This window comes from Conger conger, chromosome 13, assembly GCF_963514075.1.
Source record: "Conger conger chromosome 13, fConCon1.1, whole genome shotgun sequence".
NCBI classification, from domain to species: domain Eukaryota; kingdom Metazoa; phylum Chordata; class Actinopteri; order Anguilliformes; family Congridae; genus Conger; species Conger conger.
Window position 1 is genome coordinate 45,253,083 of NC_083772.1, and position 15,288 is coordinate 45,268,370.

Consider the following 15,288-nt stretch of genomic DNA (forward strand, 5'->3'; position numbering starts at 1 on the left):
CCATAACCTTTGCAGCTCTCAAAAAGTTCAAAAGCTTGAATGTAGGTATATGGTTTTTTTTTTTATTCTGTTTTTTTAATACATTGCAGAAATTAAATATCAACTGAAACTGGATTCATGGTGCAGTTCTTCCCTGCTTTATTAAAAGCTGAGAACCATGTTCGTACATTTTATAGTTTTGAGATATAGACCTTTGACACTAGAGAAAACGGGTGTCATATTTTACTTTATCCTCACTTTGCTTTCTCACTAGCTTTCAATAAATCAACTATTATTCATGATATATACTAAGGGACAAAGTCTAGATAGCCAATAATTGACCCTTGGGGGACTGCATATGATATTCCAAATTTTCTTCATGCATGATATTTTGTCTAATCAGATATGACCTAGATCAGTTCTGAGACCTATGACTTGGTCCAGAACTGGTCCAGCAAGGCCAACCGTTTCTGAAGTCTGTCAAGCAGAATGTGGTGGTCAACCATCAAATGCAGTACTATTTGAGTCTGTATTGATTCTTAAGTCATTAACCACCCAAACCATCAGTTCCTGTTCTATGGTGAGTATGGAACCCAGATGTTTAATAAATGTGTTTTAATTGCCTGAAGACCACATTTCAAGTACTTTGCTGAGAAAGGAAAGGTTGGAAATAGGTCTGTAATTCCTCATTCCTGAATAACCAAGATTACTTTCTTTCATAAAGCCCGAACAATGGAAGTTTTGAGTGAGCTAGGAAAAGTACCAATTTTCTAGAGAGCAATTTACTATAGCAAGAACATATTCTGAGAGACAATTAAAAACAGTTTTAAAAAAGGTGGTTGGAATGGTATCAAGGGGACAAGAAATAAAACTTCAGTCAACCACGACTGAATTAAAGCAGTTCTGCAAAGAAAAGTGGACTAAAATTCCACAGTGATGTGAAAAATGTATCTATTATAGGAAGTGTTTGATTGCAGTTATTACTGCTAGTTATTAAGAACAACACAGTTGTAAGATGAAGGGAGCATTTACTTTTTCACAGGAGTGATATGCATGTCTGATAATGTTTTTCATGAAACAATAATCATTTAAAAAATATGTTTTGTGTTTACTCAGGTTGCCTTAATGTTATATTACATTTTGTCTAAAGATCTGAAACCATTCAGTGTGACAAATATACAATAATAGAAGAAGGTCCAAATACTTTTTCACAGCCCTGTACGTGTCAACAATGAACAGAATAAACCTCTTCAAAGCCACCAGTAAATAGCAAACTGCAGAGCTGGATATGTTGATGGACGTTTTTTCTACATGTTAACCTACAGGCAGGTGACAAATTAAAGGAAAATCCTGACTGAAGAAACATTAAAAATGCAGATGCTTCCATACAGGTGTACTGCATTATATAATTAAGCAATTAACATCCTATAATGCTCTGTGGCATGTACAAAAATGTTGAGCAGGCCCATTTGATTTTGGACTAAGATGGTAAGAAGAAAAATCAAAGTGACTTTGAAAGAGGGTTCATTATTGGGGCACAGACAGCAGGAGCTTCAGCCAAAAGGACTGGTTAATGTTTCAATAGGAACAGTGACTAAAGTGATATTCAATTTAATTATATTTTATTTATATGGTGCTCTATTTACAGAGACTGTCACAAAGATGAGTAACAGTAAGGCAAAAAGGGACAGAACAAACACCATGCCAGAGCCTCAAAATGGCAAGTACAGGAGGAACAGTGTGAAGGTATGATGGATAAACAGAAATGTAGTTGAAATCTATGACAGCAATTCAAATGGGTTGAACCATTTACAGTTAAAGCAAAAGCTAGCTGGAAAGCTGAGCTTGGTTTTGCTCAAGGTTTCTTCCTGTTAGTCTGGAAGTTTTTCCTTGCCACTGTCACCCTAGGCTTACTCTGAGGGGGTCTCAGGCCGGGGTTCTTTGTAAAGCTGCTTTGTGATAATTTGTGTTGTAAAACGCGTTATGCCAGTGCACAGAATTAGATGTTCCTTTGGTGCCAACGCTCCAAGCTCCAAACAAATTACGTTTGAACTAATGTGCCCCACGCACAGAACACCTCATGCACAAAATGCCTGTACCACATGTACCTCCCCTGTGATGAAGGTTGTAGCTAACCCCACTGCCACCGTTGATGCATGCTCAGTGCCACCGGCCACATGTGGACGTTCTAGAACCACTAGCCTGACATGCCAACCATCCCCAAAATGCCGGTAACACACAAACCTTCCGGGTGACTAAAGTTGTAACTAAGTCTAACTGGGGCAGCATGTAGTGTAGTGGTTAAGGTACATGACTGGGACCTGGAAGGTCTTTGTCCCTTAATAGCAAAGTGCAAAGTTCAAGTTGTAAATATATGAGTAATCCTCAACTCTGCGAAACGTGAATAAGACATTACTAAAGTTCAGAACTTCATTTCACAGACTGATGCAGAGAAACCTTCAAGCAGACTAGATTATTCTAATGCCTCTTTTCAGCAGCAATCTGCAGCATCTGCAAGAGAATACAACAAAATGCAGCAGCACGTTTTAACAAAAAACAGAAAGATGAACATATTAAACCTGTCCTACCGTCATTACACTGGCTACGTGTTAACTCCAGAATGTATTTAAAAATTATTGGTTCATGAATCCCTTTAATGGCCTAGTACCAAAGTACTTACATGATATACTCTCAGACAATGAGCCTTTGAGAGATCCCATGGATCATCGGGCACCGGTCTGTTAATTGTTCCAAGGGTTAGAACAAAAACTGCTGGACAAGCAGCCTTTAGTTTCAATGCACCCACCTCTGGAATTGCAGGAAATGTAATCCTATCTTGCAGAATTGTACATTTTTTGAAAGGTAAACATTCAGGGGAAGTGAGGATAAAGTACATTGAAGTTTTTTTTGAAGGTTATGGGACAACTATGTAACTCCCGTTTACAGTATGATTCCTCCATATGCTGACTACCTGTGGTAAAGATTTAAGTTCTTACACTAAAGAAGGTATTTTGTCAATATTGCCAATAAAAGGTCATTTTCAGATGTGTTAATGTGGTTTATATTGCATAACTACCAACCCGAAGTCCCCAAAAAGCTCTCCAAACTCATGTTGCAGCACAGTGAATCTTCCGTAAATATATTTCACCTGAGCCCCATGAGCCAAACTTTAAACCAAGATTAGGTTTTATTTTCATTTTTTACTGTTTCAAAATAATTTAAAAAAAGGAAAAAGGCCCTGTGCAAAAGTTTGGGAGCCCTGTTAGTTAGTACTTTGTAACTTCTGCTCGGGCAAGTATAACAGCTTATGAATGCTTCCTGTAGCCAGCTAAAAGTCTTTCAATTCTCACTTTTGAAATTTTTCCCCATTCTTCCTGGCAGAACACCTCTAGCTCAGAAATATTATTTGGCCTCCTTGCATGTACAACACGTTTGAGATCTCTACACAGATTTTCGATAATATTCAAGTCTGGAGACTGTGGTGGCCATTCCAAAACCTTCTTTCATGGAGGTACTTTGTGTACTTACCAGATATGCTTTGGTCATTGTCTTGTTGGAATACCCAACCTCTCTTCAACTACAGTGTACTGACCTTTGAACATTAGCCTCTAGAATTTCTTGATATTTGGTAGAATCCATTCTTCCTTCCACATGCACAATATCTCATGTGCCCACATAATGGATCCACCTCCTTGCTTCACAGTTGGCAAGGTGTTCTTCTCTAAAAAGGCTTCACCCTTTTTCTCTCCAAACATCCATGCAATTTTGGTTTCATCAGTCCAAAGAGCATTATTTCAATAGACTATTATCAGTGTTTTCTTTTGCATACTTCAGACACTTCATTTTGTGTTGAGGTCATTCTTTCTGGCAAGTCTGCCATGTAGCGGTAGCACCTCTCTAGCGTGTTTGACTAATGTGAGAGGTAGCTAACCTGTGTTCTTTAAAATATATACAGCTTGGGGTTTCACTTATTAACTTATTAGTATTAACCTAATGTGTGTAGGACTACTGACTTTTTAAATGAAATGCTCTTTTCCCTTTAAATCAGTGTTTAAGCATGACTTCTTACATGTTACCATTAACTAAAATGTCTATGGAATTACTTTCCTTCTAAATAAACACTTTTACTCTTTAAACGTTTAAACAAAATAACTACTTGTCTTAATTAACTTAAAATATCAAGAGTAGTCATTAACCACAACTGTTTTATAAAAAAGTATAAAATATTTACTTAGAAAATAGAACTCAGTGTTTAACTCTTTCTTTTCAGATATCAAATGTCACATCAAATGCATTCAAATGAACAGCAAAACCTATGGGCCCAAAGAAATGAAATAGCCGGCAATAAAATAACCTAGCTTGAAATATATAATACCCAGTTCAAATGATGCAGGCCTGAATGTAGCTCGTGTACGTTGTAGCCTAAAACAAACTGGCTGCTTCACCACGCGGGCAAAAACAAAAGAACGGTACCTTTACTCGATGGAATGTAGCCTCACACGCGCAGGTTGCAAGGCGGCAGGAGTAGGAGGAGAGATGACGAGAAGAAGCACGTGGATGAAGAGAATATTCACAGGGCTGAAGAGAAAACTCACGCAGCTGACGATCTCGGCAAAGTCCACCATTCGGCAACGCTATCCGGCTCCGTCGGGGTCTTTGTGTTCGTCGTCGTTGTTCCACACAGGCTTTACTAGTCGAGTTCGCTGGTCGCTAGCTTGTTAGCAAAGTCCATACAAAAGCACTAGCCACTAAGTCAGCAGCTAAACTAAACTTCTTTCTGTCTTCTTGTGCTGAGCAGTTCGCTCAAAACTGACAGAACTATCACCATTAAAGTTTCTGTAAGAGTCCTGGTCGAACACTTTCACAAAAAATTGTGTTGACATTAACTTAACAGTTCGTGTTTCACTTTACAGCAGACAACACGCTTCACACGTCTTCCTTGTTCGTCGCTCTCTCTCAACTCCGCCGTTTTTCCTCACGTTTTTCCATTCCACTCACTTCCTTGTCCTCTGACCTCGAATATGATTGGCTCATTCACAAAAGTTCCAGAAATAAAACAAATCCACAAAACATTTATGTACTTCTCTCTTCCTTATTCTTACAGGCATATTTAATGCATTTTCCCATATTTTTTAACACATATTTACACATTTTTAATCTTTCTTAGTCTTCCAGTCCTTGCCTTGATTCAACTATTCCATTTATCTTCCATTTTCTAATAATGTTTCTGACAGTGGAAATAGGTAGTTTGAAACATTTAGAGATTTTTTATAGCCTTCTCCTTCTTGGTGGAAATTAACCAGCTTCATTCTGAAATCCTTGGACAACTGTTAAGAGGAACACGCAATTCTTCCTCAGGGGGCTCATGGGAGAAGTTGCAGTATTCCATTTTGTATTCACGGAGAGGACGGAAGGCGTCAGTTTCTGGTGAGCTCTAACATCCGTTTAGCTCTCCCCGAAGAAGCTAGTCCTATTAACTGGACACACTACTTCACTAGCTAGCACCACTTCACCGATACCTGTCGGGATCTCCCAGCCGCGGTGTGGCAAGCCCTCAGGTTTGTTTCACTACACCCGGCTACCCAACACAGCAACCTGTTGCCGTCTCCCAGTCAGGGTTCTCCCAGCTCTGGCAGGCAGCACCTCCACGCTACTTCCACTGCCCTTCCAGCTCAGCAACCCTCCAACAGCATCTATCCTAAACTACTGGCTGTTTAGACGTTGTTATGCTGCAGATTTTCATGTGGATTCATGTTGTGCCATTGCCTATCCTGCTTCTGTTCACAAGCTAACACTAGCCTCAAGTTAACGTTTTCCTCTCCAGCCCTGCCACCGCTTTATTCCACCCTGGATCTCATTAGCCACTCCATTCCTGACTGTATAGACACTGTCGAGGAATACTTCACAAACCTTGTTCTGTCCACAGACGCAAGTTTGTTTATAACTTTTTGTCTCCTAACTCCATCCCGATTCTGTGGTCTTGTCGCGCTTTCAATTCCTCATTACATCATCAAAACAAACAGCATGTGAATACAGAAAATCTCCACCCCCTTCCAAAACTCACACAACTAATTAAAAATCAACGTTTGAAGCTGGCCTTGTTCAACACGCGCTCCCTCAACAATAAAAGCCTCATTCTAAGGCTTTTCTAAACAAAGCTGTTCTAAACATAGTCGTCATCATAAGTGCAATTTTTTTTTTTTTTTTTTTTTTTGGAGGGGGTTAGACAAGGATAGGGATATCGAAAAGGAGGGGCGGGGGAAATCAGGCAGGAGGACTAAGGTAGAGTTTGAAAAGGTGGGTTTTGAGTCTGCGTCAAAATAGGGGGAGGGATTCTGCTGTCCTGACAGTGGTAGGCAAGTCATTCCACCACTGAGGAACCAGAACGGAAAACAGGCATGAACGTGCAGCTCGACCGCCAGGTGCACGTAGAGAGGGAACCATAAGGCGACCAGAGCTGGCAGACCGGAGTGGTCTAGCTGGGGAGTAGGGAGTCATCAAGGATTGTATGTAAGGTGGGGCAGTCCCCTTAGCAGCCTGAAATGCCAACACTAGGGCCTTGAAACGGATGCGTGCGGCAATAGGAAGCCAGTGGAGGCCAATGAGAAGCGGGGTGACATGAGCCGACCTGGGCTGACTGGTGATCAGGCGGGCTGCAGCATTCTGGACCAGCTGGAGGGGCTTGATGGCACACGCTGGGAGACCGGCTAGGAGGGAGTTGCAGTAATCCAGGCGGGAAATGACGAACGCCTGGACTAGGAGCTGGGTGGCTTTCTCCATCAGGAGATGACGGATATAGCGTATATTATACAGAAAGAACCTGCATGTTCTGGCAGTGGAGGATACTTGTGGAGCCAGGGTGAGGCAGTTATCAAGAGTCACCCCAAGATTCTTTGCCGTACAGGAGGAGGAAACTACAAAGTCCTCAACAGTCAGTGAGAGGTCGATTGACGGAGAGGACTTAGCAGGGATGTAGAGAAGCTCAGTTTTGGCAAGGTTGAGCTTCAGGTGGTGGGAAGTCATCCAAGCAGAGATATCAGCCAAGCAGGCAGAGATCCGTGTGGTGACTTGGGTGTCGGGGGGGAAGGAAATAAAGAGTTGGGTGTCATCAGCGTAAGAATGATAAGAAAAGCCATGGGAAGAGATAACAGAACCAAGAGACATGGTGTATAGCGAGAAAAGAGGCCCAAGAACTGAGCCCTGCGGGACTCCAGTTTGTAGGGGGTGAGGGTCGGAGACTGAGCCCCTCCAAGTCACCTGGTAGGAGCGACCAGAGAGGTAGGAGGAAAATCAAGCAAGTGCAGACCCTGTGACACCCATCCCAGACAGCGATGAGAGCAGAATCTCATGGTTGACTGTATCGAAGGTGGCCGACAGGTCGAGGAAGATGAGGACAGAGGAGAGGGATTTGGCTTTAGCAGAGTGGAGTGCCTCAGTGACCACGAGCAGGGCGGTCTCAGTGGAGTGGCCACTCTTGAAGCCAGACTGGTTGGGGTCATGGAGATTGTTCTGGAGAAGATAAGTGGACAGTTGGGAGCAGACCGCCCGTTCCAGAGTTTTAACGAGAAAGGGAAGAAGAGAGACAGGCCGGTAGTTGTTCAGGGCAGAGGGGTCAAGAGTAGGTTTTTTGAGCAGGGGAGTGACTCTGGCCCTCTTTTCAGTTTTCACATGTTTCAGTTAAAGCAAGAAAGTCAAGGTTGAGGTGGGAGGCATAGGCAGATATGAAGTCTGCTTTCTGGACGGCGGACTGGCAGTTCCAGAGGCCACCAGCCACACAGAGATCAATACCAGCGGATCTGGGAGGGAAGATGAGGTTTGAGATATTCTGCCCATGTTGGCGGGAGCCGAACCTCCTACCTGACTGGGACCTGGGTAGAAGAGAGAGGACAGGGATAGGAAGGAAACACATGGAGGGAACTAGGGAGGACAAGAGGAATACTACGTAGTGAAATGAGGGCAGGCAGCAAAAACAAAAACACTCGTCAGGCTCTCTGACAGCCTCGATGGACACCCGTAGATAGACACCCTCGACTTTGTCGACTTTGTACCCCTGCGACTTCATATGCCGCGGCAAGTAGCCGAGGCATAAAATGCAGAAAATGCTACCAACCCACTGCAGAACACTAATGCACACTGAAGTGAGTTCAGGTGTGCCAGTAATTATACCCTAAGCAGGGTGCAAACTATTGGCTCCTCCTACAACAAAAGCTGTGGCCTGCCAGCCAGTAAAAACAATAGCCTAACTTAATAGCCTAGCTCACCTGAGAGAAACAAACACCTAACCCAGTTTCACTGTAATCTAAATAAACACCACTTGTATTAGCTAACAAACAAACAAATACACAGCAGAACACTATAATGACAACTAAACTGAATCAGCTTAACTCCATATCATATTCCATTCTCCTCCTGGGTGACTTTAACATTCACATTGACTCCACTGACTGCAAAACTGCCTCAGACTTTGTTTTAATTTCACACCGCACATCGACTTCCCCACCCACAACCTCGGTCACATTTTGGATTTAGTCTGCTCCACTCACCCATCTCTGACCACCTGGCCATCACGATGGACATTGATATTTCCACCCCTATAGAAAAAGAAAAACGCACAATAACCTTTCGTAACATCAAATCCATCTCCCCCTCCTCTTTGTCAGCCTCCCTTGAGGGAAAAAATGTCTATTTCACCCTCTGACTTCCTACTACAACAATACACTCTCTACTGCCCCCCATCAAAACCAAAACAGTCACATTTGCACATTCTGCTCCTTGGTACACTCCCGAAATCCACCAGATGAAATCCCAGGGGCGCCAACTTGGAAGACTCCGCAAAACCTCCTGAAATCTCCCAATCTCCCAATCTCCCAATCCTATTATAAATACAACTTTTTCCTGTCATTCTTCCAAACAAAAATTGACAATATTTACAATAGCCTGTCCCTCCCATCAACCATGTCATTCTTCTCTCCCATTTGGAAACTCCCCTCAATGTCACTGGCACTGCCCTCCCCTGGCTTAAATCCTATCTCTCGGACAGACAACAATACATCAGCATAAACAACTGCAACTCTGCCACTGTTCCTCTCTCCCAAGGTGTCCCCCAAGCCTTAGTTAAGTGCTTAGTGTTTCCGTTTATTGTTACTCTGTGCACACCGTCGTCTGTTTCCTGGTTTGTTCCATTCATTCATTCCTTTCATTTCGTCTCGTTTCGTGTCTCTGCCTTTCCAATCCTTATATGCACTTCCTTCCTGTCTCCTGTCATTCCACTCACCTGTTCCTCATTATCATGCGTGTTAAGTCTGTGTATTTATACCCCTTTGTTAGTTCAGTTCTACTCTCCTGGTTATTTTCTGATTGATTCTTGTTTTGTCCTAGACTTCCACCTCTTGCTTTACCGATTTACCGATCTGTCTTGTTTTGATCCGTAGTTTATCGATCTGTTTTGGCTTGTTTAGTTTCTGGATTTGTAGATTCTTTTTTGTTTGGCTTGTCCATTAGTTATCGACCCTTTGCCTGTGACATCGACTTTGTTTTGGTTTATCCCTGTTATCTCTGTTTGCTGGAATACTGAACACTCATTAACAAACTGCTTATTCCCTGCTGATTCTGTTTGATGGCTATCGACCTTCGCCTGTATACTCTGCCACCAAGTTGATAATAAAAACTCTGAACTCTATTCTGTGGTCTTGCTACTGGGTCCTGTTGTTCTGAGCCCTGAGTTTTGTTTTTTGCCTCACGTTTAATGTCAGTGGTTGCTGTAGAACTGTTTTTCCCAGTCGGAATGTGGTAATTCTGATATGACGTGAACACAGCATTAGGCTTTGTTGCTATTAGGCTTTGTTTGGTGGGATTCCAGATAGCGATGTCTCTCCTATAATTTGCCAATGCGTTCCTCCAACCCAAGGTATACTTTCCTTCCCTCAGTGAAGCCTGGAAGGCAGTAACTTGTCAAAATTGTAAACTAATCCCGACAAGTTTAGCAAACTAGCCAGATGAGTAATATAAATGCAGATACAGTTCATAAAAATACATTCAAGAAAAGCTGCTAGCAAAGTAATAGTATGTACACATAATCTATGGATGGCGGAGCTTTGTTATTTAAATATCTTGTTATGTACTGGTGTTCATGATGACATCTATCTTAATAGATGTTCCAGGACCTCAAGAATCTTTCATATTTAACAAGACTATCTCTTTTGATATATGGTGTTTTAGGGGCGTCAATTTATGCTAATCATAAATTTTGTGATCAATCACTTGGTATTTATCAACATACACACGTGGATACAAAACAACGCTGTGTCTACCCCCGTTCCATAAATTGGGTGCAAGTTGTTCGTTTGTATCCGATCGCACATTTGCACAGGGATTTCTGAAAATATTGATAAATGAGGCCCAATGTGTGCAAAGTATTTTCAATGACTCAATTGGTTCTCGACCAATACATCGAAACTCGAAGACTTGCTTAGAATTTATAAAAAATAAAGTGTAAGTTCCTCAAAATTCCTCAAATTAAAACTTTGTAATCTTCCAGAGAATGCTGTCAATCATATATATTTTTTCTGCTGTGCCTACAGACATCACCGTTGATTTCATCAAGCGGCTGAAAACAGTTGAAGTAAAGGAAGGGGAGACCTGCAACTTTGAGTGTGTTCTGTCCAAATACATAAAAGACGATTATGTGTGGACATTGAATGGTCAAGCTGTAATCAGTGATGGTCATTTCCAAATCTCCAATGAGAAATGCAGATACAAGATGAGCATTAAGGAAGTGAAGACATCTGATTCTGGTGATGTGGTCTTCACAATAAGGAACCTCAACTCCAGGACAATGCTGTTTGTGAAAGGTTAAAATACTTTTTACTTTTACTGCTTATGTGTCTGTGTGTATCACTATGTTCTGTGTACACAACAAAAAAAGTTTTTTAAAGCCCTGAGACATTATGGTAAGCCCTGAGTTTATGTTTCTGAAAGACATTTTTGAAAGAACTTTTATTCACCAAGATAGCATTAAATTGATACTTGCAGCTAGACATTGATAATTGTTTGGTTCTGAGGGTATGCTTATAATGTTTTAATGTCCCAAAGCAAGGCATGAATCTGCATTTTCCCAGCCAATAAATCTCAGCCCAGAAAGCTGAGGCTGCAGTGGGCACAGGCTCACCAAAACTTGACAGTTGAAGACTGGAAAAAAGCCTGGTCTGATGAATCTCAATTTCTGCTGAAGCATACAGATGGTCGCATCAGAATTGGGTGCCAACAGCATGAATCCACGGACCCAACCTGCTTCTGTCAACAGTCCAGGCTGATGGCGGTGGTGTAATGGTGTGGGGAATGTACCAATCTACTTATGACTATTTCCTGCATGATAATGCACCATGTCACAAAGTAAAAGTTGTCTCAAACTGGTTTCATGAACATGAAAATGGGTTCAATGTTCTTCAGTAGCCTTCCCCGTCACTGGATCTACCTTTGGTAGTTTGGTAGAACAGAAGATTTGCATTTTTTTTCTTAGCTCATGTTTTCAGAAAACTCAAGTGGAATTTGAATGCTTGATATCTTTACCATATTTTGTCTCCTAGTTGACACCATGTTTGTACAGAAATATAAAGTAGTGGTCCCTGACCTAGAAATTTAGATATTCAGTGTAAGATACTGGATTCTCTAGTACCAACTTAGCACATTAGCATGATTACTGGAGGATGAGGTGTGTACACTAGTACACTGGAGTAGTGGCTGCTCAAAATCACATGAAATTATTTGATTAAAGACAGTTATTTAAAAAAATTTTTTTTAACATTATTATGTATTGGGGGCGGCACGGATGGTGCAGTGGGTAGCACTGCTGCCTCACAGCAAGGAGGTCCTGGGTTCGAATCCCCGTCGGCTGGGGCCTCTCTGTGTGGAGTTTGCATGTTCTCCCCGTGTCTGCGTGGGTTTCCTCCGGGAACTCCGGTTTCCTCCCACAGTCCAAAGACATGCAGGTTAGGCGGATTGGAGAGTCTAAATTGCCCATAGGTATGAATGTGTGAGTGAATGGTGTGTGTGCCCTGTGATGGACTGGCGACCTGTCCAGGGTGTATTCCTGCCTTTCGCCCAATGTATGCTGGGATAGGCTCCAGCCCCCCTGCGACCCTGTTCAGGATAAGCGGGTTAAGATAATGGATGGATGGATGGATGGATTATGTATTGGTTGTATTCTTTATCAATGTAATGTGACCTTGGTGAATAAAAGTTTCAATTCCTTTCAAAAACATTTCTCAGTGATTCCAAACTTTTGAATGGTAGTGTATATACTGTATACTTACATGTTCATTTTTCCATAGAAAAGCCTGTCATGGTGTACAGAGATATGCAGAGCCTGAGAGTTACCCCAGGAGAGGACGCTGAGCTCAGTTGTGAGATCACAAAGCGTGATGCTAAAATCAAGTGGCTCAAAGATGGCAAAAGGATTAAGAAGAGTCCAAAGTATGAGTTCATCCAGATAGGCAACCTTGTGAAGCTGATAATCCATGAAGCAATGATCAGAGACTCCGGAGAATACTGCTGCAAGGTGGATGGAACTGCCTCAAGGGCCAGGCTGGTTGTTAAAGGCATGTTGCTCTCACAACCTTTCCTTCAACAGGTCGCATTTGTGCCTTTAACTGAACATTCCTAACAATTACACTCTGGGGCATTATATTGTCAATTCACATTAGGTACAGTGTTACTCTGATGGTTCATAAAGTAAACTTGATGAAACTAATCATTTATCCATGAGCCGTATTGTATCGTTTGTTTTCTATGTCATCTACAACATCTTTAATCTACCTGAGCTTTTCACGCCATTCACGATCCACTGATCTACAGAACATGTCATCATTTACACATTTCTCCCAAGTCACATCCTTGTTTAATGTCAAATAAAATGCAATGAAACGGCCGCTCTTGCGTCTGTCCTCCAGACCTGGAGCACGTCTTTTCCAGAGGCCTGAGGGACACAAGAGCCGAGGAGAAGGGTGTGGCGGTGCTGGAATGTGAGACGAGGCGGCCGTCCCTCAGGACCACGTGGCTGAAAGGCGTGGCTGTGCTGAAACCTGGGGGTAAATACCATATGAGGCAGCAAGAGAGAGTCCTCTCCCTCACCATCAACCACCTGGAGAAGAGCGACGGTGACGTCTACACCTGTGATGTAGGAACCGCCCGATCCAGCGCCGCTCTGACCATACAAGGTACGATCTGAACCAGCAAGCACACTCAATGAGCACTTTATTGGGTATTTATTGCCTTGCGATGACTGTTGTGTTTTTGTTTAAAACAGCTGTTCATGTGTGTTTTACTAGTTGCTTTTAACCTGTGGAAGAACCTATGCACTTGTAAGTCGCTTTGGATTAAAAGCGTCTGCCAAATGGCAAAATGTACATTTATTTGACTTATTTTATAAGTCTTCTGCTGCTGTAGCCTAACCACTTAAAGGTTTGATGCATTGTGTGTTCAGAGATACTCTTCTGCATACCACTGTTGTAATGTGTGGTTATTTGCGTTACTGTCACCTTCCTGTCAGCTTTGACCAGTCTGGCCCTTCTCCTCTGACCTCTCACATTAACAAAGTGTTTCTGTCCACAGAACTGCTGCTCACTGCATGTTTTTTGTTTTTCACACCATTCTGAGTAAACTAGATGCTGTTCTGCATGAGATCCCAGGAGATCAGCAGTTACAAAAAAACTCAAACCATTATTATAATAAAAAAATATTTTGATAGATGCTCACCAATATAAAATGGGGTGAAAATCTATTGTGTTGTCAACAGTGTCCTCCTCAGAAATAACTGAGACAAGAGCTTCATTGGAACTCCTCCAAAGGAAGTCCTCTATTTAGATGTAGGCATCACAAAATATATTTTTGTTGTAAAACGTCAACCTTTTTTGGCATAAAATCTCAAGAACTGCTTTTGCTGAAGACTCCACTTGCATATTGAAAATACTACAGTTTTGTTACACAGGCAAAACAATGGTGTGTTGTTTTATGCAAGCCGAACAAATGATATACCGTTGGAAACGTGATGTCATTAGCAAAAATATTTTTTAGTCAAACTTTAGGCAAATATTTTAGCTCATTTTTAGAATGAGAAACTATTATGCATTTGGTCCACTGGACACTTGTTGTGAAAAGGATACTGTCATTACCTTATTTATTGTAGTATGTGGATTTCCAAGGTGAGGTCCCCTCACACTTGTTTTACCACCCACGTATTACAAAATATGGAACAGTTGTCGCTAAAGCAATGGGATCTTAAAATAGGTTAGATAGAGCAGTGAGTTTTAATTCAAACGGTATATCCTAGTACCATAGTGATTGAAAATTGTGCCCTGAAAAAAGGAATTAATGCAAAAATCTAAATCACAGATACAAAATTATTGGGACCTCCAATAATTATTGTAAAGAAAGTCAAACAAAGTGAAATTGGCAATGCTAAAATTTAATCTCCTTAGGACCTACTGTATATTGTGTCACTCCATCATTTCCGGTTTCACTAGAGTATAAAAATGAGGTAACAAGCATGCACAATCCCTTTGTCATCCATCAGCATAGGAAAAACCAAAGAACTGACAGTTCAGAAGATACAGATGCTAACTGACCATTGACAAGTCAATGGCAATGGGCACTAAAACAAACATAAATGGTTAAACAGTCACTTAAGGCATAAAACCTATTGAATGATTGCAAACTTTCCAGGAAGTGGATGCAAGTGCATATTTTCCCCACGGACTTATGAAGATGGTGAGGGAGGCCATAAGTAACCGAAAGATTGCCATTTAAGAATTGCAGAGATTGTTTGTGTCTTGGGGTCACCAAGTCTAAAAACAAACATACAATGGCACCTCCATACCAGCAAACTCTTTGGAAGGGTGTAACGAAAACAACCCTTTCTGAGCACAATAAACAAAACCAAGCATCTTCAGTCACATGCAAAATATATGCAACCATGTACAAAACATGACTATTTTATTTTTATGTTATTTTGTCCCAAACATTTAAACTCATATAGGGCTATATACGACAAGATTGCAACCACAGACAGAATCATTGGGGAGGCTATCGAGTCAATTTAAAAATACAAACAGTAAACTAGGAGAAATAGAAATTCTGGCCAATTGTTTTCCGCTTCAGAAACAGAAATAACAAAAAAGCAATTAATAGTCATGCAATATTCATCTTGTAAACAGAAACTGAACAAAAATCAAATGGTTATTATGAATGCATCAGCCATAATAACTTTTAAGGTAATGTTGTGTAGGGGAGGGCAGGGATTCTCTGACTCTATAT

At 41.5% G+C, this 15,288-nt stretch overlaps 1 protein-coding gene across 1 annotated transcript in view; it reads left to right on the top strand.

Annotated features, from left to right (window-relative positions):
- Positions 1–15,288, top strand: part of LOC133107596 (obscurin-like) — a 44,380-nt gene that overhangs the window by 6,492 nt on the left and 22,600 nt on the right. The window contains exon 2 of the mRNA XM_061216581.1: positions 12,927–13,193. Within this exon, the coding sequence (XP_061072565.1) occupies positions 12,927–13,193 (267 nt within the window). The remainder of the gene's footprint in view (positions 1–12,926; positions 13,194–15,288) is intronic.